The sequence below is a fragment of the Artemia sp. Qi Xiang Cuo genome, chromosome 18 (assembly GCF_049724085.1).
Source record: "Artemia sp. Qi Xiang Cuo chromosome 18, ASM4972408v1, whole genome shotgun sequence".
Taxonomy (NCBI): domain Eukaryota; kingdom Metazoa; phylum Arthropoda; class Branchiopoda; order Anostraca; family Artemiidae; genus Artemia; species Artemia sp. Qi Xiang Cuo.
The window spans coordinates 34,186,593-34,212,836 of NC_142811.1; the positions used below are offsets into that span (position 1 = coordinate 34,186,593).

The window sequence follows — 26,244 nt, forward strand, 5'->3', positions numbered from 1 at the left end:
TAATGATAATGTCTAGCATTAATTTTACAATAAGATGTATTAGAAGACTAATAAAACCAAAATTCATATCGCATAGCTTCATTTTTATATTGAAAGAGACGGGATTGAAATTCTTAAAGAACAATTAAACAGGAAAACAGAACAAGCAACCGCCATGGAAAGCAGCCATGTAGACGACTGAAAAAAAAAGAAGAAAAACCTAAAGTTAGAAGTTGCAACATGTTCAACATGGCTAGCAATAGAAATTTACGGTTAAAATCTACGATCAATAGGACCTGAAACGATGACATCCTACATACAAGGTAAATGGACTATCCCCCGTATCGCTTGCGCTCTGCTAAGATCATCTCAAGCTGTGATACTACGAAATGCTGTTTATCTATCCTTAGTAGTAGTAGTGACCATGGGCGTAGGGAAGAGGGGGTTAGCTCCCCACCCAGGAACTTTAAATTTACGCTAGATATTAGCAAGAACTTTTTTTATGTTGGAATTTTTCTGTTGGACGTTTGCTAGTAGATGGTTAAAAAAGCTGGAAATACACGAAATTTTCAAAATATCGGTTCCGATATCGATATTTACGTTTGTATATTCAATATTAATTTTTGGTCCGATATATAGACATAGGTACATCAATTTTGATATTTAATATTGCCCAACTTTAAGATTATGAATTGAAATTCTTAAAAAAAGAAGCTGTTATCTGTAACCTTAATGTGATTTGTGTCAAATCACTTTTATGGTGTTTATGTATTCTGGAAATCGGAAGTAGGATAGTGGGTTTACTATATTAAAATATTGCAAGAAGAGAATAAGAGTATAGTAATTCAAGAAGATTAACACTGAAGCTAATTAATAATTTTTGGTGATTATTGATGAATAAAGACTTCAAAAGGTAAGATAGAATTCGCTGACGATGTGAGGTTTTGTGAACTGCCGACCAAATTTCAGCTCCCCCTATCCATCACTGAATCGGCTGCCCCCCTCCCCTATACAAAAGGCTTTCTATGCCCATGGTAATGACGTAGGATTATCAGGTTATTTTCCGGTGCGTAACTCAATGTTTACGACTGCATAAAAATTTACAACGCAATATCGTCACTGAAGTGTGGTCATATACTGAAAAGAAATGCTTAAATTGATATACAGACTTTTATTGTCAGTAGTAAAGCTAAAACAAATACTAAAAAAAGGCAGTGATGAAGAGGATTCAATCTACCCCAACTATAGTTAAAGGAAAAGAAACATATTTAAAGGTAATATGCTACTGTATGAAATGACTTTTGAATAATTGAGTCTATTCTTCAGTCTTTAAAACATAGATTACTTATCATTACGTCCAGTGCTAAAACAAAGCTGAAAACAACTTTAGCTATACTGCTTTCCTAAACTTGAAAGGCTTATCTCGGTTTTTGCTTCATTGATTTTTTTGACATAAATAGATTCCCAACCTTAACAATTTATTTATAATTACAGGATATGATTATTGATAGTACACTCAAATTACCAATACTGAAAAAAAAGTTCATTAATAAGTTGGCACGGTAGAAGACTTAATTGAAATACTCATTATCATGAATATTAATTTCGTGAAACATGCCATCTAGAGCTAAAATAAGGGTCTTGTAGATGCTACTTGATATTAGTTTCGGCATAAAACATTGATGCCTCATCTTTGTGGACTTGGCTCCTTTCATATGGCAAGTGGTGTTCATTTTTCCTCTAAATTAGTCAGCTAGATTATAAAGTAAAATATTTTAAAGCAAAGGCACGTATATAAAGCACATAAAAGATTGACCACTTTGAATCAGATCAACAGAGTTCAGACCTTCACAATATCTATTTCCAGACTAGACTTTCAGTTGTTTAAAATTCTTTCAGAAATTATCACCTCCACTTAGCAAACAAAAATAATTGAAACTGATGATAGGTTCACATGCGGTCCAATGAGAGCCACCTGGAAGTTTTCCCTCCAATATTTTGGAGAGATGTACCTCCAATATTTTGGTGGTTGAAATCACAACTAGATGTCTTTTACCTTGTAAATTCGGCCGGTCTGATCAAAAACAATATGTATGACCATGTGAATACTTAAAAAAGTATAATAAATAGAGACATTATATATTGTAATGTCGAAATCTAGACATTATAACAAATGTAGATTTCCTTCCCTACATACGAGATTTCATCTTAAGAACTGGACTGCATGTGAAATTACCACAAATACGCTTGGAATTAAAACACAAAATTTTTGATAAATGCAATCACTTATAACTGATCTGAAGAATAGTCATAGTCATCATAGACAGGCCCGTTGAGAGATAGATGTGGTTGCGGCTCTTGTGAGTTACCGTTACCAACTAATGTTAATTGAGGGGCTGAAAACTGCGAAAGAGTATAATTTCTCCTTCTCCTTAATATGACTCTCTTCTTGCAGACAATACAACGGCTTATACGTTGAAGAAGATTACCAGCTTTTAATGTTTCAGGCCTTGGTTTCCTGGAGGACAAAAAAGAATGTTACAAAAAATAACAGCAAAGAATGTTATACAATACGAGCCAGACACATAAACAGAGGGTAGGGATGGAAATTCCCCTCCCCCAACCAAATTTTTTATTTTTTTACAATTTTCTGTAAAATTCCCATACTTTCTGTATAATTCGTCTCTTGTTGGCTGCATTAACTAGCTTAGGTATCTCCAACGTGTGAGCCTAGAAACAGCTACAAAAATTACCAATAAAGCAACCCAATTATGTCAGCAGTATTGTCAAAGAAGTCCAGAGGGCACAATATTTTCCCTAAATAACTCAGTGGACAATTGGTCGATGGGGTGTCAGTTTGTTTAGAACGCTGTTTTCCTGTACTTTACTCTGTTCGCCTTAAGATTTACTCGACACAAATACTTTAAATTACTAAGATACCCATTGAGATCCATTAATTTCAACAAAATCAGGGGAGACATGAGGATAATGATTAGATCAGTAATATACTACAACTCACTATTAAAATTCAGTAACAAATATTTTGATACCCCTATTGTTGTATCGGGGGAGCGGAACTCTACCCGGCATTAGCATAAAGTCTACCAAACATCGAGAAAAATAACAGCATCTCTCAGTGCTATATATATATATATATATATATATATATATATATATATATATATATATATATATATATATATATATATATATATATATATATATATATATATATATATATATATATATATATATATATATATATATATATATATATATATATATATATATATATATATATATATATATATATATATATATATATATATATATATATATATATATATATATATATATATATATATATATATATATATATATATATAGACAAATATTTATTAGTATCGCTAAGCTTGAAAAAAAAAAAAATCCATAAGGAGTGCTAACACCCCTTTTAGAGGTGCAGGGGATAACTCTGACATTTCCATTGATATTTTTCAACAAGCTTTGCATATTTAGATTCTGCATGTAAAATGAAGCACATTTATATTTCAAGTGTTCTATTAAAATGCTTTAATCAGAGTTAAAGGCATACAAAATATAAAAACAAGAAACAAAAAAAAGTTTGCTGGACAGAAGTAAAGGGTGAAATTGAAACTTCAAACCAGCAAAATTATTCCTTCTCACCCTTTGCAATATATATCTATAAAACTAGCAAAACTAAACCCACTGATGATATTTTTACTCTGACACAAGTTTTACTTCTGACCTTAAGAAAACTTTTCCATAAATGTATGCCGAGTCGGCCACTGTAATTCTGTAGGGTTAATACGAACAAATTCTACGGGGTTGGCTGCATATTATCGACACTATCTTTCTGAGAAAAGGAATTCCATAGAAATTATCTAATGCCATGTAAAATACAGAGGAATTAGGTTGCAATTTATTTTGATGACAAGTATATGTTGAAGAAGATGTTTGTTTGTTTTTCCTTTTTTTCGAAATGTACATTCGACTTAGTTAAACTGTTAACAATTAGTTACAATTTAACTTTCTTACATAAACTGATAATGAATATTATCACGAATGCATACTGAACTTTCTTTACCGAAAAAAAAATACTATGCCCTATTCCAAATGATTAAAACGAGACTTCATTTGTTACATATCAACATTTACCTACATTCTGAGCTTCCATTTCACATTCTTCTCTTTGGAGAAAAGTGGAGCTGAAAAATGTGGTCTCCATACAGCTCGCGTACTCAGTGACTGCTCTGCCATCTTAACTGGGATAATATATCTCACTATTCAGCAAACAAATGAACAAAATATGAAGTCTTGTTTCCACGTGTCAATGCTACTTAGCGCTTCTTTAATACATCCAATCGAGTATAAATTTATTTTAACAGTTCTCCTAAATAGTGCTTTTCTTAAAAGGAACCTACTATTTTTCTAAATCTCTCTATTCCTGAAATACCCCCTAAAAGAGACAACTTTCAATGGCATATGGCATGCACGCGCGACGAATTAATACCCATTTCAAATTACTACGCGGGAGTTAACATTATCTTTCACATGAGTCCTTAATCGTCACTCTACGGAAAGATATTAATAGGCACAAACAAATGGCCTGGTTATCGTTGGTACCCTTTTCGCCCATAAAGAAATTCATAAATTTTCAAGGATTTCATCCGATAGGAGTGCTCGAAATCAGACTGAATGTTTCCTGATAAGTAAAAAGTGGCAGACATTTCTGTATGGTATTAAATAAAAAAAACAAGTTTTTTAAACTGAAAGTAAGGAGCGACATTAAAACTTAAGGTGAGCATAAGTTATTCCACACATGAACGGGCCTTTCCCCTCCTCTACACCTGGATATTTACGCTAAATTTTTACTTTCTCAAGCTTCTATTTTTGTTAAACAATAAAAAACTTCAGCGTAAAGAGCAAGGCGTTGAGGAAGGGACAGCCCCTTTCATATCGGAATAATTTCTGTTCGTTTTAAGTTTTAATGTCGCTCCTTACTTTCAGTTTAAAAAACTTGTTTTTTTATTTAATTTCTGATCATTTTTTAGTTAATGCAGCTTTCATTTTGGCTCACCGTCATTGAATAAGTAAACAAAAATTGCAGAAAAATTTCATATTTCTTTTGCTAAATGGCTGTCTCTAAATTTGGTTCTGACGTAATTTACAAATTAAATTATGCAACGAACTTCTATATTCGTATATTTTTCTTCTGGCAAAAAATACAAAGTTGCAGATATTTGCAGATGTGAGCTTGAAACCTATGTAATAGGGTTTTCTGATACGCTGAATCTGACGGTGTGATTTTCATTAAAATTCTTTCACTTGTAGGGGATGTTTCCTCCCTCTTTAAAAAATCAGGTAAATTTGCTCAGGCTCATGGTCTTTGATGACTAATGATAAACTTAATAAAATTTATATATTTTGAATCAGCATTATAAGCCCATTCTTTTGATACATTTATTGACATCAAAATTCTGTTTTTGAAAGTTTCGGTTACTGTTGAGCCGTATCGCTTGTTTTTTTTTTATTGTTTTTTTTATTACGTATATATTATTACGTATATCAGGGGGGTTCTCCCCTTAGTCAATACCACGCTTTTTACGTTAAAGGTTAAAAAAAATTTTAATTCACAAACCCCTGAATCACTAAGGCCGTTTAATTAGAATTGATAGCTCTTTTGAAAGCACTAAAAAAAAAAAAATGTAGCGTAAAGAGCGAGGTATTGACTTGGGGGAGAACCCCCTCATATACGTAATAATTTCTGTTCGTTTTATGTTCTAATGTTGCTTCTTACTTTCAGTTGAAAGAAATTGTTTTTTTTAAATTTAATTTCTGATCGTTTTTTAAATAATGCTTGGAAATCCGGCGCCCCCTTCATAGAAATGTCCCTTACCCCACAGAAACATCCTCCCCGGAAAGATTCTCCCGCGTACCCCCCTCCGCCAGCCCCCCCCCCACCAGAAAAAATCCTTCCTGAAAATGTCTGTATACTTCCCAATAGCCAATACAATAGGCTGGGAAATCCGGAAATCCAAAATAATGCTGAGAAATCCGGCGCCTCCTTCAAAGCAATGTCCCTTCTCCCATGAACACTTTCTGCATGGAAAGATCCTCTCACATAAACCCTGACCCATGCCCCTCCCCCAATACCAGAAGAAATGCCCCCTGAAAACGTCTATATACTTCCCAATAACCAATAATATATGTTAACATTGGGTAAAGTTCATAACTTTCAGCCCTCCCCCCGGGGACTACGCGGGATTAAGTCATCCTCAACGACATAGTTTTCATATTTTTCAACAATGCTGAACGAAATACCCATCTCAACCTTTTGATCTTGTGACTCTGGGCACAAATGAGCGTGGGAGGCCTCGGTAACCTCCATTTTTTTGGTCACTTCAATAGAGCACTAGACCAGTTAATTTCAGTTCCGATGAACCCTCCCACGATATTCTAGGACCACTGGGTCGATACGATCACCCCTGGGAAAAAAAAACAAAAAATAAAAAACATAAACACGCATCCGTGATCTTTCTTCTGCCAAAAAATGGAAAATTACACATTTTTGTAGATAGGAGCTTGAAACCTCCGCAGTAGGGTTCTCTGATACGCTGAATATGATGGTGCAATTTTCATTAGGGTTCTATAACTTTTAGGGAGTCTTTTCCCCTTTTTTCAAAAATCAGCCACATTTTCTCAGGTGCGTAACTTTTGATGGGAATAGCTAAACTTGATGAAACTTATATATTTGAAATAAGCATTAAAATCTGATTCTTTTGATGTATCTATTGGTATCAAAATTGTTTTCTACAGTTTCGGTTACCATTGAGCCGGGTCGCTCCTTACTTACAGTTCGTAACCACGAACTGTTTGATATGCCAATATAGAGGTGCTGATATATTATTCAATGACAGGCTTATGATTGCCAATATAACAATGAAGCAATTAGATCCTGAAAGGTTTCGACGATGAGGCAATTGCCTCGGGATTCCGAAAAACTCAATGACCGTGGACACCCTTCGGAGTTCGCATTAAAACTCACAAATATGTTTCAGTCCTACAGATGAAGGAAACCTAGATATAGCTTAGACTGCAACCAGGAAAAGCTCCAATGAAATTGCTAAGGAAACATCGGAGGAAAAAGTCACTTAAGGAAAGGAGTATCTCGGCTGAATCATGGGGTCTCGCCAACTAGAGATCTACAAAGAAGACGTTCTCCATAATCATAATTCCGCAAATTTTGCTCTATCCCTCGAAATTGATTACGCTATGCTTGACTATGTGTATGATATGCTTGACAAGTGTTCGTGCAGATAAGCATCCATACCTTAAACTGAAATCTGAAAAGGTCGAGGAAGCTGCTAGACGAGGAGGTTCCAAGGCTATATACCGTTTCACCAACAAGATAGTCGGAAAGCACTTGATAAGAAATGGACCCATGATGGGTCATAACTATCGCTTTGTAATAGCTCGCCAAAAAAATAACTAATCAGGAATAAAAAGTTCTCTGGCCTATGTTCGTGTAAACATCCTTTCTATCCCCCAAAAATCTATGATTTTCTTAGCACACACAATGACCTTCGAAAGCTTTGAGCTAACCCGACTTTGAAGGTCAAACATGGCATCATTTGCACCATAAAACCTATGTGTAAGCAAGGGGTAACGCGCTTAATTTACGGACCTTGCCCCTAGGGCTTTGAGGGTTATGTCATCCAAGAAGGTATATTTGTTCAACTTTCAGAAAATTTTGAACAAAGTGGCTATCTAAAATATTTTCATGGGATGTCCTGGGAGGTTGTTGGGGGGGGGGGGATGAATAGCAAAAAACGGAGAGATTAGTAGGCTGGTTGCCCTTATTCCACTTTCGATTCTTTAGAACCGCCAATTTTTTATTTCGATGGCCCTTTTCAGTTCCCAGCATATTGCAGTGTGGTATCATGATAACCTGGATTCATATAGTGTCTTTTGTTTTAGCTCTACCCTTTCGGCCAAGTAATAATTCAAAGTACCCCCACTTACACCCCCCTCGGTTCTCGGTTGTGACTATGAGTTTGGCATGAATACGATCGACCAAAAAAGTGTTGTTGTATATGAGTACCGAATCTTCACAAAGCGGCAGTTTGGAGAAGAGTTACTAAGAAATTGAAGTTACCTTAAACTAGAAACAGTTTCAAAATTGTCGAAAACCTATACTTGATTTGGAATGTTCAATCTATGCTTATCGAAAGTCGAGGTCAGAGTGCTATTCATGGGAATGAGATATTCGGGGGAAATTATTTTTCTAATGAATTATCACCCCCTGACAGAGCTAAAAATGACAAACTTTAATGACGAACTTGGTCAGCTTATAACCAAGGAGCTCAGTCAACTTGAAGTATAGGATATGACTTCAGATAAGTATGATAAGTCTGCAGATGATCTAACTTCCTACAGACCAATCACTATCTCTTCTGTATTTTGCAAACTACTCGATAAGCTCATTATTTTATATATTAAAGCCACTTATAAAATACCAAACTGGTTATAAAATACCAGTTTGCATTCCAGCCTGGTTCAGCCTGTGCCCACACCCTCCAGTTAGTAGCTTCTAGTTGTATACTCAGGGTATTTGAGTGTTAATAGTTTGAATTGCAGACGATCTTCTTAACTTGTTTAGAACTTTACTTTCTCTAGAATCAAAATTCAAGATATTGGAAAAAGATTAAGAAAAAAATGGATTTGATTCTTAACACATCCCTTATTTGATTCGGGCAGCTCCGTCCAACCTGAAATTCAACTGAGATCACAAGTGTCCATATCTTCTGAGTTTGTTGTTTATCTGGATTTTGCAATTGCATATACTATGCACTCTACACAAGCTCTTATTGTATAGCATATAGAAAAGAAAGTCCAATCAGTTAATGGATATTCTGTTCCGTCAACATCCTATTTAAAAAGATCATCTCGAGCAAAGATTTTCGTAGCGGTTGCGTTGCCTCATATTTTGAATATTTCACCTTCATGGAAGTTATTAAATACCGAAAATTGAGTAGCTATAAGGAGAGTATTCTTCATATATCCGAAGTTTCTAGTCCAGGTTCCTCAGTGTAGGAGTAATTCTTATACAAGAAGGACATTTTCAGGGCTTGACCCTTTTGTTGCGGCTGAAGAATCGTATTAAAGTACCGTAAAAAAGGCATCCCTGGTCAGTAGTCATCCCTGGAATGTCATATTTGCTTAGTGGAATATAGTGCTGTGTTGGTTATATAGAAGTATTTTAACTTTGTGTCTCAGTATCTTATTTTCTTTATGTTTATTTTTCCGTATTTTTCTTTACTTGTGACACGCTTTTGGAATAAATTCAATTCAGTTCAGCACATGGAAACCATTTTGCTCTTTACTTAGGCAACACTAATACGCTGCTTATGATATACTGTTAAATATTTATAGAGTTTCGGTTATTATTTCTACGAGTCATTCTTTACTTGCAGTTCGCTATCACAAACTATTGGAAACATTCACTAGGGGAAAGGGACGCAAGTGTCCTTACTATAATGAAATTCAGAAGGTTAGCAGATGGGAAAGAGGGGTCTTTTGGGCTGACCAACCTGAAGTTTTGGGATTCATTAATCTCTCTCAATAATTTCCGCTGTATCCAAGTAAGAAAGTAGCTTGAAATATCTTGACTTCCAACATTTGTTCTAGTGTCCTAAAATATTCATAACAATCATCTATTGTGTATTCTTTTGACGATTATCACTCCCATCATTCCAAATATTTCTACGCATGGAAATGTACTATGCATGTATAACACTAGTAGCTGAACCCTTACCTATGGTAGTAAGTTTATATTAATTGTTAAAGTTTAAAGAATCAAATCTTTGTACCTGAACATGTCATAATCTTCAATTGTGGCCATCCAATACGCATAAGCAGTCTGATAGTAATTACAAGTACCCTGTCCGTGGCACTCAATGAAAGGTACAGGCCTAAATTCTTCAAGGCAAGACCCTGGAGATTGAAGAGATTGACCTGAACCTTCTGCTCCAGCATCAGTGTGCTGAAAGTAAAAAAAGATTTAAGTCACAGTTTTATTTTCAAGCTCATCGGTAACTTATAGCTCCCAGGTTATGATCAATAATTCACGTTATTGATCTTATGTATCTAAACTATGTTTTTTGAATAACTGCCTTGGCTGAAAAAGCGCGGACCATCTATACCTATTATTGAATAAAAAACCAAAAGCTGTATTTCTCAGTTTCCTAAACTTAAAACAGACCATAAAATAAGATTTTTATGCTTCACAGGAGAACAGTTTTTTTTCGTGGATCTAAATAATAAGAACTGCACTAAAGAGCAATGTGCAGCTGATTTGCTTCATTTTGGTATACAGAGATTAATCTTAAGTTAGGTACTCTTTAAGCTAGATACTCTGGAATTATTATCGTCCAAACATGGCCGATCTCTCCAACCTTTTCTGTAGTAAAAAAAAACAAAACAAAAAAACTTGTAAATGTAACTGGTAAAGAAAGTCCCACTCCAAGACCAGTAATAACTAATATTTATAAGATAATTAAGATACAGCCCATGAGTTTGAACACGAATATTTCGCAATGAGCAGTGAAAACCAAGAATATCCACTGTTTCTGCCACCCAATGTTTCTATTTTTTTCTAATATAGGACAAATGAAAATAAATAACATTTTTTTCATTAAACATGAAGCGCTAGAGATGACAGTGTGGCTTATGAAGCATAACAAGAAAGCAAAAAAAAAAAAAGAAGCTGAAAATGGAATTAATCAGAATGATCCAATTGTATCAGATGGCCGAAACTCTGAAAGCAGTTAAATCCTAGCAGTACTCAATTCCACGAATTGTCATGTTCGGCAATAATCTGCAAAACCAATACGGAGGTAAATGGTACATGGGGTGGTATACTTCTTAGCATAGTCTGTAACACAGTATTGTAAATCAACCCTTAAACAGCTATAATATTACCTTCACCGATAACGGACAAAGAACTTTACATCAAACTGCCGATATAAAATTCACAGGTTCAATACACAACAAGTTAAACTCCGCATGGTAAATTCAAATTGATTTGTTACAACAAATTTTTTCCAACTGCTTTTGCAGCCTTCAGTTCCTCTTATTGCCATTTTTTTTTTCTCAACTTCTTTTCGATACTTTTTTCATTCCGTCTAAATTCTAATTATTTTAGCTATTTTTCGGTATTTTTTCAGCCCCTGGAATTTTTACTCTCGTTTAATTGTTTAAAGAAAGCTTATTTCCGATTTTTATTGATACAAGTACTTCTTCTAAAATAAGAAATTAAAGCTCATTATAACAATCAATCGAAAATATTACTGGAAATTTAAGCAGATTTAAATGAAATACAATGAGTAGAGTTTATAAAGAGGACTTTTTCTTACCATTATGAAGCTATAGCCAATATACAAGTCATCCCATCCCGTTGGGCAATTTGGAATTGAATTTGACTGAGAATGGACAGCAATAACCCTAGCTGGTGTTTCACACACGCTACATCGAGATATGTGTCGAGTGACTTCCCTATTCGTGAATGGTGCCATGTTCATTGGCATTGGCTCACCAGTATTGAGCCAGTAACTGTAATCATTGCGACTAGCATAGTTGCAGACGTTGTTCAAATCGCAGAAAAGAAAAGGTATAGTGTTGAACCTTTTCATGCAACTTCCAGGTGCACCTGAAAATTAATCAACTTCACTTTCAAAATAACAAAAGAAACTTCATTTACTTTTTTCCTTACACCTCGCCCAATATTTACAAAATATTTATGATGTTTTTAACTATAATATTACATGTATATGGCTAGACAAGACACATAGGCATATGTAAATATTTATTTTGAAGAGTTTCAACCAATCTTCAAAAGAGTAAAAAATTAAAATCATGGGGCATTATAGAATAATTTTTGAAGACAAAGATATTCCAGGCGGCCAGGTATACAAGAATTTGTTTCCCGAGAGGAACAGGCATAAATAGTGAATAGAAAAAAAAATAATCAAGAAGCTAGCACTGATCCAGAGCTATATAAAAAATCTGGTGTCTCACTCCTCTTTTATTAGTTGTACAGTAATGACAATAATATAATCAACAACCTGGACTATCAAATGAGACAACACCCAAAAAACAAAAATTTACAAGTGTTATAAGTGATAATTCGTTGGAAGAGTAAGAAGTTTTGTCCCACCACCTGAACAATTAACAAACCTACAACCTTAACCATCATGTAAAACTAGACCAATAAGGGTACCTAAAACAAAGAGCATTGGCAAATTATCAGAAGTCATGAAAATAAAAAATGAAGACCAAAGAAAAAGGGGGTTAGAAGATACGCGACAGCGGAGTCAAAACGTGCCAAAATTGAAAATGATGGTTATGATAATTGGGTTTGGGATTTTGACATGGATAAGATCATCAATGCTTACCATGCCCTTGTTAAAAAAAAATTAAGTTTCTGCGATATGTATTTCATAATGACAAAAGACAAACCAGGGCAAAAGTTGACGTTCAACATTATATAAAGGCTCCAAGCAATGATATAGCTATAAATAACGACGTTATAGTTTATAAGAACGTTAGCTAAGAAACTGATACTGCACCAGCCTCTGCTAAAAAAACAAAGGTTCGGCGTTATGTTTTTCATAATGACAAAATACAAGCAAAGGGAAAAGTTAAAGGTCCAATAACCAAAAGAACGTAATTTTACAAAGACGCTTATTTTCATTTAAGATCATTTAAAATGTTTGAGGGGTTAATTGATGAAAATGAAGCACAGATTAATGTGACTTTAAAACTGGTGAAAGTGATAGTTGCAAGGGACAAATAACATGGCATGGAACACATGACATTTATAATAACGTTGAATTGTAAACAAAATTACAAACACTTATCGGTGGTTGGAAACTGGAAAAGATGTATTTGTTATCTTTAACGCATTAAGAAATTAAATGAGATGATATAGCCTATGAATCTAAACTGCTAAAGCAAAAGTCATTGGAAAAAAAAATTTCTGAGGTAAAGATGAACAAAAGTAGACAATGAAATCTAGGGTTGGGAAACAAAAAACAGTGATAACTGGCCACAAAAACGATCTAAATAGGTCAGGACTTGAAAGAATTTGCATTTTTCCCTGGGTGGCTGTATTGAACCTGTGGTGACGTCATGACATCAAGAAAGACTCAAATTGTCTGTGGTTAGAAGACAAGCGACAATGAGAATCCATATATAGAAGCATACATATCGCAGAAACTTAATTTTTTTTTAACTAGGCATGGTAAGCATTGGTAACTTATCCATTTCAAAATCCCAAACCCAATTATCGTAACCATCATTTTCAATTTTGGCACGTTTTGACTCCGCTGTCACTCATCTTCTAACCCCATTTTTCTTTCTTCTTCATTTTGGATTTTCATGACTTCTGACAATTTGCCAATACCCTTTGCTTTAGGTACCCTTATTGGTCTAGTTTTACATTACGGTTAAGGTTGTACATTTGTTAATTGTTCAGGTGGTGGGACAAAACTTCTTACTCTTCCAACGAATTATCACTTATAAAACTTGTAAATTTTTGTTTTTTGTGTCTTCTCATTTGATAGTCTAAGTTGTTGATTCTCACCCGTTGTGAATTTAATTTGTTCGGGGTGTTATCTTGGTCCTATCACGTTTGATAGTTCAGGTGGTTCTAAAGAACCATCATTTTAATTCTCAAAGATATTTGATTATTCAAGCAAGTCCGATTTCTACTAAACCTGAAATTTTTCGTTTTCTTTTTTATGGTTTTTGAATTGTTGTAATCCCTTGTCAAAACACATAGAAATATTTTTGCAATTATCAGTTTTTTGCTGTTTAAGCAATTTAATGTAAGCTTTTCCATGCATGAAAATCTTAATTTCCACATGAGTGTAACAACAGTACTGCATTACAGTACTGCAATGATGTATAGAAAAATGACGTCACTGACATGACTCATATTTTCCAAATTTAAGACTTTCTGAATTTTCTCAAACTTCTGTCCTATCTAGATCGTGTTTTTAGGCAAGAATATGCCAGAATACTAATTTTCAGGATCATTTTAATTTTTGACACGCTCTAATTCTCGTTTTCGCATATCTTTTAACCACCCGTGTCTTTGCTCTTCATTTCATTTTTGACTTGCTCACATTCTCGGTGTCGCTTGTATTCTAACTGCAAGTGTCTTTGCTCTTCATTTTTATTTTTGACTCGCTCAGATTCTCGTTTTCGCATCTTCTAACGGCCCGTGTCTTTGCTCTTCATTTTCATTTTTGACACGTTTTGATAATCGCTGTTGCATGTCTTCTAACCGCAGTTGCCTTTCTTCTTCATTTCGGATTTTGATTAATTCAGCAATTAATTAAAGCCTTTGCTTTAGCTGCCCGTATTGGTCGTCCATGTTGTTAATTTTCACCCATTGTAAATTTAATATGTTCGGGCCGTTCTCTCGGTCCTAACACGTTTGATAGTTCAGATGGTTCCAAAGAACCATTTGTGATATTTGCAAATTTTTGCTTTTTCAACCTTCCTACTGACATTATACAACTGGTTACATTCACTGGTTGTGTTCCACGTAGCGAGTTGTTTTTATCTAACAAGAAAAAACTAATTTTAAAATTTTCAGGTTTGGACTAACACAAAAATTATTGCTCAGGCACCATAAATATTTTTGCAGTTCACATAATAACTTTAACAATTCTGAACTGAATTATGTTGCACGGGATTTTTTTTTTTTTTAGAATAACAACATTTGCAGACGTGTTTTTTTTTTAACTTCGAAATTTTTTCAAGGACTATGAAATGAAAATAGTATAACGTGGCGCTCCGCGTCAACTAAGCTTCAAACTTTTGGTTTTCTTTTTTAAGATTTTTGAATTGTTTTTTTGCTCTTTATAGTTTTTTTGCTCTTTAAGGAATTTAATGTAAACTTTTCCATGCATGAAAATCTTCAATTTCTCCAGATAAGTGTGACAAGTGTGACAACATCATTGCAGTACTGATGTGTTTAAAACTGATATCACTGACATAAATAGTTTTTTTTTTCCAAAACTAGGGCTATTCACCAATCTTCTCAGACTTCTGACCTATCTAGATCTTTTTTTAGGCCAAAATATGTCAGGGTGCCAATTTTCCTGAAAAAACATGAAACAATTTTCGAGAAAAAATAAATAAATACGTAAATATATACACAATTATTGCTCACTTATAAAGATAGTATATATATATATATATATATATATATATATATATATATATATATATATATATATATATATATATATATATATATATATATATATATATATATATATATATGTATATATATATATATATATATATATATATATATATATATATATGTATATATATGTATATATATATATATATATATATATATATATATGTATATATATATATATATATATATATATATATATATATATATATATATATATATATATATATATATATATATATATATATATATATATATATATATATATATATATATATATATATATATATGTATATATATATGGTACCACGAGCCCGGATTTCACCCGTGCCCCGGCAATCGGCACGCGGTAGGCTTGCACAAAATTGAATCTCTAACTGTGCAATAGCATAATAATCGCGTTATTTTTAAATTTTAAATCATGAGGTACGAAATCAGCAATTTCAAATGAACTAAGGTATTCTAGCGTGAATTCAATTCCTCCTTTTTGTTTGTTCTTTACATATGCTAAAACAACACCTTCCTTATTCCATTGTAATTTCTGAAATTATTATCAAATCACGCAATAACATAATTATCGTGTTGTTCTTTAGTTTTAAGTCACATTTTCGTTTGCAATTCAATGTGATTTTTGCTGTGTCTTGTTCCATGCCTTTTTCTTTAGCTACTCAGAGTCATTTGTGATTTTTTGCAGTTTTGCTTGCGTCATAGATGCTGAAAGGATACGACCAACCTTGGGGGAAAATCATGTAATTTATGGTCTCTAAATATTATGTCACTCCTATGAATTTGTTTTCCAAAATTAATACTCTAAGCGAATTTTTTCTAACTCCTGACCTATCCTTATATGAACAAAAGTCGCCACATTCTACAAATAATGTTAGGAAATAGATTCTATTTCAATTTGGCAACGATTAATAAAAATAATATCAAGTTTAGATATAACCATATAGTAAACTGATTGTCATGATCATGAAAACAAACGCATCATAGCTAGAAAGATTCTTTAAAAGAAAAGAAGTGGAAGCTTAACCCAAACATAGCTATCAGACTTATATATCTAAGGTTAGATTAGAATTCTATTGATAAGAAATTAGTTAACGTATATCACCATCTGAATTATTATAAAATACATATTTATTTTGTTTTTTATACATATTTTATTTGAAAATCTTTAAAGCTGAAGCCCAAAATGAATGAAATTAGTTACATATTAAGCATTGATAAATCTTAAATATACAATAAATTTGCAACTTTACACAAATTTACGAGCACTGCTGATTTTAAAAAGTGTGGGTTTATAAGAGCATGACCGATAAGTTTTCTTTTTAAATGTACTAAGGGGTTTACGAAGCTAGTATATAGAATGATGTAATTAGAAATACTTACCTAAGTCTTGACCATGAGCCCGTCCATCCCCTATAAAATTTAGAAGTGAGTATCCATCCCACATTTTGTTGGTTTCATCTGGGCAGTCTGGAACATCTGTAGATAACGAATGCCGTGCAAATAGAAAGCCGCGGCTACCAGGTTGAGGTGGAGGCCTCGCATCATCACCGAATGGACCTTTAACTCCTGAAGAAAAAGTTTTTTTTATTATTAGGCTTGGAATTTCTCTTGGAATTTTAGTATAGGATTGTTCTTTATTAGTATATGAAAATCATTGATATCTGCTCTACCACAAGGATTTGTTCTCATATCCTTCCCTATGTTCTCTGGGAGGATTCGATGAATGTTTATCTTACCTACTCAATACTTTCGCTTATGATACAAATTTGACAATGCAACTTGAAGAACCCTATTAAATGTGATAATACTGCTAAATAGAAGTTTGTTTAATTGTAATAAAAATTTAGGAGGTATTAATAAAAAAGCAAAAAATGTGATTTTACGTCTTAGGATAAGCAAAGCGGTCTATGTTGTGAATGTTATTTAGCAGACTCACTTCTGCAGAAACTGAATTAGAGAAATAATCGATTTTTTTATTCAACTGATTTCATTTTCGAGAACACATGTTGATTTGGCACCTAAAGAAAAGTATCAAAGCTGTAAAGAAAGATTGTTAAAAAAAATTCCTATTACAATTTAAATATTATTACAAAATCTAATTAAGCGACAAACCTTCAATAATAACTCAAGATTTGCAATAAAGCCTCGAGTCCTATTGAAATTTATTGTTGAATAAATGTATCTACATATCTAGCTATCTAATAAAGATTTAAAGTTAAAGCTTTTTCGCCACTTTTAAGGACGTTTTAAATTTACCCGACAGAAATTTCCTATATATTAGAAATTTTCTCTTTAAATATGGTCAAACACACGATATTATCTAAGATAAATTCATATTAACTGTCAAAAACTAGACAGAGAATATCAAGTGTAGTTTGAAGTAGCTACTTTACGAAGAACATGATTGTGAATACTTTGTTTTAATTTGTAAAATCGAATTAAAGACAAATGGCTGTTTTCGGACGTCAGCGATCGCCGACGATCGGTGAACTGATAGCCACCTATGATGAATCCAGCTTAAAACCACACAATATCTTTTCGTTTTAAATGGGTAAAATGTAAATAAAGACAATGCTAACCTTTCGTTCCTTGAAAACCAGGCCTTCCTGAGTATCCTATTTCACCTCTTTTTCCTTTTGGTCCGGATAAGCCAGGTAGCCCGTCAAAACCATCAAAGCCTTTTTCACCGTCGAAGCCTGGTAGTCCTGGCATTCCAGGATCACCCATTTTCCCGTCTGGGCCCTTTATACCTAAATAAGAAATTGAATAAAATTCTTTTAATGATAAAAAAAGGAACCGATGATATTTCATAGCCATTAGACAGGCATGATAAATTTTTTTTTCGGAAAAACCACTGCCAAATCATCCTTGGCTAAACGAAAAATAGAAAATAAAACCAAAACTTTAAAAAGAGAAAACATACAAAAGATAGAAAACCAATGTCGAGATACAATTTAGACTGCAAAAACGAAACGGATACTATTATATACAAAATTATCTTTAAAAATTTAGAACTTTACCATTAAAGCCAAAAATAATTTTTTTTTTTTACAATTGAGAATTATTGACGTCACAGAACGCTAATTTCTGTTTAGCTGAAAAGACTATAAGGAAGAGAACGAGAGAAGTAAACAGAGGGTAAGAGAAACAGGGCAGGAAGAAAGAGATAGAGGGAGAGGAAAAGAGAAAGATAGAAGGGAGTGAGAGAAAGAGAAAACGAGAGAGGGAAGTGAGAGCAAATAAATAGAGGAAGGTGGGAAGAGAGAAGGAGATGGGATAAAGAGAAAGGGATGAAATAGAGAGGGAAAATAGATAGATAATGGGTGAAGAGATCGGTATATGAGAGAAAGAAATGAAAGAGAAAGTCAAAAACAGAGATCAAGAGAGAGGTTATGAGAGACTGAGAGATATAGAGAGAACGCAAAAGTGAGGGAGGGAGCATAGAAATTGGCATGATTTACTTTCAAGAAAAGAGTACTTAATAAAAAAAAAGTTTTCTACCATATCTATTTGTTTTTATCATTAAGGCGGAGTAAAAAAAAAATGAACCTGATTCAAAGCCAATGCACACTTAGGAAGATCACAAGAAAATAATTATTATTAATCTTGATACACCATAATTCTTAGTTTCTAGGCTAGGCCACTCGCAACATCAGTCTCTGGTCACTTTCATCATCCAAAACAATTCCAAACAGTTTGTTTTATCAGTACTTAATTTTCAAATAGGAATGCACATATAACTGAAAAGTAACAGAAGTAAATGGCAGAAAATAAGCAGGAGTAGATAGTAAGAGAAAAAGATATTTTTAAAGGAGAAGAAGTTGGGTTTTGGAGTAAGAAGATCTGTCTTCATTTAGTCTTCAGAGTGGAAACACCTTTTTGGATTCACTCACTTTGGACAGAATTAATTAAGAGCTTTGAGCATGAATTAATTCAGTGACCCTAGCTAACTCATCTTTAATCAGCGATAATATATCAAAACCTATTCCGGTTCAAAAAATGGCAAAGAGAGTATGCCAGGAACGCAGATTAAGAGTTACTGTTAACTCTATTTAGTGCAATAGCTGTGAGCTTTACTTCCATGAACATTGCTCTGGTATAGAACGTTTTAAGTGGCCAAAACATTGGCTTTGCCTGGATTGTACTACAAAAGAAGATACTAGTGACAAGGTAGTACCCTTTGATGACTCTTTGCGTTGTTCCACTAAGATCCCGTCTACCCTTAAGACACCTCCACGTCACCCATCGGGAAGTGACCTAGTCAACATTTTGAAGGAAGTGAGGTCATCACCCTTTTCGTCTCTCAAATTAATTCCTTGCCAAAATAGTTTTATGCCCCAGGACAGTCCCCCCTCAACCACTTCCGATGTGTCCTGCCAAAACAATTTCGTTTCAAAAACAACTAATTTCAGTTGCCAAACCCCTGACCAGGCTACAGTATTCAAGACATGTGCTTCCTGCCAGTCCAACTTGTTAAACAACGTCCCTACTGCACCTAAAACAAGAAACCTCCTCCCTCCAATGCAGCGGTTATTATCATTGATGAGTAAACTTGAAAATGTTATTATAGAAATGTCCACCCTAACCACTTCAAAAAGTGTTAGTGTTGGTAAGTCTTTCCCAATCCAGGAAAAGAAGAAATCCCCAATTTCTGTTAAAACCAATATTAAAACAAGACTTATTGATGCTAATGTGGCTCCCGATAACATATTCAAAAATAAAAATTTAACAGAAGACAAGGTCAACGACAAAATTATAGATACGAATCCAGTGATTTCCGGTTCAACTAAGATAAAAAGACAAGTTTGTGTGTTTAAGGGATTAAACTGTCTTGGTTTTAATCCCCTCTCAGGCACAAGGTCGTTCATTCTGAAATTGACCTTAATTATACATGTAAAACCAGGTGTGAGTTCAATACTAGTGATGAACTATCCAGGAAACAAGTTAATGCTAATAAAGGTATATGCAAATATGCCTTGAGAGGGGTTTGCAAGAAGGAAGAGCCATGTATATACCTTCATTTGTGCAAGTATTATTATTTCAAGAATGAATGTAGTGTCCCTGGGTGCAAACTCTTGCATTCTAGGGTTTGTGACAGTTTTAGAAGTGTGCATTGCTTCGGTGAATGCAGTCAAATCCACTTCAAATATGGATACAAATATTTTAAAAAGCCCTTAAATAGTGCGGAAAAAAAATTTAAACCCACAGTCAGCACCCCCTCCAATTCCTTCTCTCATCAGTTTGGACCTGTCAAAAAACGATTTACATCAAACCTTCCCACCATTACATCAAAGGTCAGTGAGATACTGCAAGCAGTTCAGCTCAACGAAAACAAATTCTCCCCCCTTCAACAGTGCCAAGAAAACTCTGTCAAAAAACGTGAGTCACCGAGCCTGTCAAGTAGCACACCAGTGTCCATTGAAGCACCACCACCAGCTCATTCCGGGGAATTATAACCCCCACCGTATTCTATCACCACAAAGAAGACCCTACTTCCATCCATTCGGGTTATGGAAGCATCGAATTACGTGACTCAAGTGTAAACCAGTGTTTTAGTTCTAACTTATGTCCCCCCAAGTCCCTACTTCATAATATCCCCATAATTTGTCCGCTGTCCTCCTTTTCTCTCAAGCCCGGTCCAGCCCCGCCTTTTAATCCTGCTTCTCAAACTAATCCCAGCTTTCGTCCCGAAAAAAATGCCTCTCCCCCTCCCAGATCCACGTTCCCTCCACCCCCCACTGTATTACATAAATAACAAACAAAAAATTGCCCTCTTTAGTAATCGTTTCACCTCCCCAAAATAGTTTGTTATGACGCTAAAAGCTTGAATTTCAACAAATTGATTACTCTTAAAGCCCTCTGTTACCAACATAAAATTGGTGTTAATGCCGTAATTGAGATACAAGCACAGAGCCCTGATTTATTTAAAATTAATAGCCACTCCCAATTCATAAAACTTCGTCCTCATGATCACCCCCTAGATCAAAAGGGAGGTGGAATACTATTATTTGTAAATAATTATCTCTTTCCTAAATTAATTCATACTCCCAACCTTTCAGATTACGATGAAATCATTTGGGTAAGTGTAAGATCCAAAGTTTTACCACGCCCCTTTAATTTGATTGTGTTTTGCTGCTTCTATTATTCCCCAAATCAAAACGCTGCACAAAGACAGCGATTCTACCAACAACTGCATAGTAGTGCCGACTTTGTCCTATGCAAATTCCCGAACACCGGTATTTTCTTAGTAGGTGATGATAATGATCTAAAGTTAAATTCCCTCTGTAGTTCCCTAAACTTAAAACAAATAGTAAAAATACCAACAACAAAAGGAAATTCAACCCTAGATTTGGTTTGCACCAATATGCAGGCTTTCTATGCCCCTCCTGTCCCCTTGCCCCCGTTAGGAGGAAGTTACCATTTTTGTTTATTAACGAAGCCTCTCAATAGCTTTAATCATACTTTTTCTGTTACTGAGTTCTCTTATCGCCGAATTTCCAATGATGGCCTTTACACATTTGGATCTTGGATTACCAATGAAAACTGGCTGGCCCTCAGAGGAAAAAATTACATTAATTTTAAAGTCTCCAAATTCCAAAATCTGATTAAAACAAAATGCATAAATTCCTTCCCTGTGAAAAAAGTAAAAACATGTTCTAATGACAAACCATACATTACTAGCCAAATGAAAAAACTAATTAGAATTAAATTGATTCTACTAAAGAGTGGTAAAACATCCGAAGCGAACTCACTGCGTAAACATATAAAAAAAGAAATATGTAAATCTGCTTCTTCATATTACAAATGCAAAGTCCAGGATTTATTTTCTACAAAGCCAAAACAATGGTATAATAGAATAAAGAAAATTTGTGGGAAAACACAAAATAATATATATTTCCATTTCCAAGAAGACCCTTCAGTTACAGCCAATGATCTGAACAGGTTTCTTTCCTCCACAGTTCAGAACCTTCCTCCCCTTTCTTTTGACACTCCTTATGATTTGTGCTCTCTCAATTTCCCCGTTATTTCCTCTTCGGATGTGGAGGCAAAAACTAAGAACATTAAAAAGTGTAGTACATGTCCATTAGACATTCCGATTGTACTAATTAAAGCCTTTGCCGACAATCTCTCAGAGCCTTTATCCTTACTTTTTAATGAAATTACCTCTACTGGTAAATTTCCAAACTGTTGGAAATTAGGTTTTATTACTCCCAAAAACAAGAAAATTTAAATGCAAGATTTTAAGGGTATCCATCGTATTGCTCATACTCCGGTTTCTCCAAAACTATATGAAAGCTTTTTTGCTAAGTGGTTGAAAGTACAGATAATCACAAATGCTGACGAAAGAAAATTCGGAAACCTACGCTCTACATCAACTACCCACTATCTTGTTCACCTTATGGACACAATATGCAACACACTCGAAAAACCCAATACCTGGCTTAATGTTATCGCTGTTGACTTGCAAAAAGCTTTTGATTTAATCAACCGCAATATACTATTAGAAAAGCTATCTAATGACTTTCAAGTTGACCCTTATTAAATTAGAATGATTGCGTCTTTCGTCTCTAACAGAACGCAAGTCGTGAAATACCTGAATGTATATTCTGATCCCCTCCCAATTTATAATGGTGTGACCCAAGGAACCCTCTTAGGTCCAATTTTATTTCTTACAATGATAAACAACCTTGGTGTTTATTTCCCGGATAGATGGAAATTCGTTGATGATATAACTGTCTTAGAGACAAAAATTCCAAAAATTCCAAAAGCAACCCAATGTACATCTTGGAATCGATATCAGCCGAAACTCTTACTGATGATATGAAAGTCAACCCTTTAAAGTCAACTGTTCTTACTATTAATTTTCCTTAAAACTCCTCCTTCTTTCTCCTGTCCAATCCCCCCTAAAATGTCCGTTACCACTATGAAATTACTGGGCGTTACCATCTCAAGCGACTTAAAATGGGATTGTCATATTAATGACATCTTAAAACGTGCAATTGCCGCATTTTCCCTCCTTAAACTCCTTAAAAAATTTAAATGCCCTAAATCGCACTGTTTGAGAATTTTTCTGTCATTTGTACGCCCAACCCTTGAGTACGCCTGTCCTGTTTGGCATCCTTCCATTTCCATTAAATTGTCGGATTGAATAGAGACAGGACAAAAAAGGTGCCTAAGAATTATCTTCAACGAGGGTATAGTACCTTATATTTCCCTTCTTAGGAGAGCCATCCATGTCATCCCTAGAGAAAGGACAGCAAAAATTACTCTCCGCATTCCCAAAAATGTTCTTCATAGCTCTCGAACAACTCCCCTTTTCCCTGGTCAATATTTACCCCTTCGACCCCGCCTCCCGCGTTCTGTGTCAACAAAAATCCCCCTCCCCCAATAAGAGTTTGCACTGAAAGATATAGAAGAACTTTTATCCCTTACATAGTTGACATTTTGAGCCACTGAATCTCCGCTGCCTCCCCCCCCCCCTCACTCCCGCTTTACCTCATAGTTATTAATTTTAATGCCCATTTTGCAAATTTGGAGTTTTTATATTTATGTTTGTTAGTCACCAACTAGCTTATGTTTTTGTTTTAATTTTACTTTATCCCCTTGTTAATTTTACGAGTTTTTTTTTTGGGGGGGGGGCATTTTTGTTGACTTGGTATTGGCATTCTAATTCTATGAGTTTACTTTGTTTTTAATGTTTTTAACTATTTGACATTGACCCTTCTATAATTTTCAGTTGTTATTTGATTGTTTGGTTTTGTTGTTCTGTTTTCGCTGCACTTGACGCTAAAGTGCGAATTCCGCCCTTTAGGGCTTGTGATAGCCATTTTTCAGCAATAAATCTTATCTTATTTGGTAATAATTGTTACATTTAATATACTAAAAAAAACATTAGTGGCATATTATTTAGGTAATTGTGGTTTTGATGGATTGGGTAATCTATTCTGAAAAAAAATATTTGAAAAAGCAAATAAATATACTGTACAGAAAGGCACTTGCATACGCTCTGGTCATGTATAAAAGAAACATGAGAGTTTAAGAAATAACAAAACAAAAGTAATAAAATAACAAAAAATGCTACAGTACTAGGAAAATATAACCACATTATCATAAAAAGTATTTAATATTAGCTGCATTGATCCTTATACCAATCAGTGCACCTATAGTCAAGGAGTATATAAGGGGGCTTTTGTGAAATTCCAAATATGCAGCCAATAAATTCTAGTTAAAGCACTGCCGATTTGGTACTTCTACTACTACTACTGCACACTTTTTGCAACGTTAAGCCACCCGTGACTTAAGGCTATAAGCAAACACTCGCCTTCCATTCTACCCTGTCTAATATTCCTATAAATAAGTATTATCACCAATAAATTTGTACCTGTAAAGCCTCGATCGCCAACATCACCAAGAAGACCTTGACGACCTGGGAAATCAGATTCTCCTGGGTCCCCTTGAATGCCCTGCGATATAAATAAAAAATATATTTCACCAACTTCAGACAGTTCACATAGTACATAATAAAAGAGCACATCTCTTTAAGAAAAGGTCAAAAGAAACAGACCTTGAGATTAGGAAAACTAAGATTCTGTTCAAGAACTAAATTATTATTTAGTATATTGATGATTTTTACTATTTTCATTTCAAGAAAATACATAGCACATAATTATACGCAATTTGTATTAATGTAAGAATAGACTGGACTACAATGTTACCCTTTTATATCTAAATAATTTTGGAGAATAAATTTGTTAGACACATTTTAGATTCATGGTAGTTTCATTGTTATTAGCACCAACGTTTTATTACGAGCATTTGAATTTCAGTTCTAAGCGGCCTTTTGTTGTTTTACTCAAGCTTGACTTTGCTACAGTTAAAAGAAAAGAATATCCAAATCAACAATAAGGGTTTAAATGACGCTAGACTAGTTTGCTAAGTCAGAGCATTGAAGTAAATTTTAAGAAAGAAATGGAGGAAAAAAGGCTAACCACCGCATATCTTACGAAACCAAAAGGGTTAATGTCAGTCTGATCAATCGGATGAATTCATTCAATTCCGACATTTCATAAGTTGTGTGACAACAGAAGTTTCAAGTCCTTCAGTATAATTCAACATAAGTTACACAAGTTGCATCAGTTGAAATTTCACCCTAGAAAACTAATCTGATACACCCTTTATTTTGATGACTAGAAATAAATTCAACATCGTATTTTCATTAATGGCTAAACTCTTAGAAAATATATCAAATACTGTAATGAGCCAAATTTCAGATGATAAGGACCGCCTTATGCATTTTTAGAAGAATTTTGTAATTTTTCACCTAATATTTTCCTATCCAGTACTCTACCAATTAAAATTTTACCATTTTTGCTTTTAAGTCTTAGGTTTACACTGTCGAAATTTGGAATTTGCAATGTGGCTCAATATCTGATAAAATAATGACTAGATCCTTAAAACAATGGCTATAATTCCTGATTGATCATGAGTTAAAGATGGCATAACGTATACACATAAAAGATGTTAGGATATGGGAGGGGAATCATTGGGTAGGAACAGACTCAAGGACGAACGCTTCTGCATCACAACCAATTTAAATCTGATAAGATAATTTACTTATTTCTTGATGAATTATGATAAAAAATTAAGTAATTCCGTATTTTCTAAACAAATCTTTTAAATGTTTCCAAAAAGGAACTACTGGGCAAATATTTACTTGATCAAATTACAAGTCATAAATTGCAAATAGAGTATTTTTGCGGCAAAAAACTTATTGCATATAAAGATTGAAAACGTTTTGCTACCTAATACGGTTAGACAAGGGCGGAGGGGGAAACATAAAAGAAATTTTTAATTAATACCAGTTCTAGTATTTCCTGTAGGGTTTTTACACAAACATCACCTCAATCTCTACTATATATTTATTTTTATGAAATACACTAGTCATTTAGAGTGCCACA

The 26,244-nt window shown here is 34.1% G+C and overlaps 1 protein-coding gene across 1 annotated transcript in view; it reads right to left on the reverse strand.

The window, feature by feature from the left end:
- Window positions 1-1,130: 1,130 nt before the first annotated feature.
- LOC148941432 (uncharacterized) overlaps window positions 1,131-26,244 on the reverse strand; it is a 364,996-nt gene continuing 339,882 nt past the window's right edge. The window contains exons 27-32 of the mRNA XM_089104420.1: window positions 24,669-24,750; window positions 17,866-18,036; window positions 16,667-16,852; window positions 11,418-11,710; window positions 9,873-10,045; window positions 1,131-2,497 (exon numbers count right to left, since the gene is read on the reverse strand). Coding sequence (XP_088960546.1) covers window positions 2,266-2,497; window positions 9,873-10,045; window positions 11,418-11,710; window positions 16,667-16,852; window positions 17,866-18,036; window positions 24,669-24,750 — 1,137 coding nt within the window. The 3' untranslated portion in view covers window positions 1,131-2,265. The remainder of the gene's footprint in view (window positions 2,498-9,872; window positions 10,046-11,417; window positions 11,711-16,666; window positions 16,853-17,865; window positions 18,037-24,668; window positions 24,751-26,244) is intronic.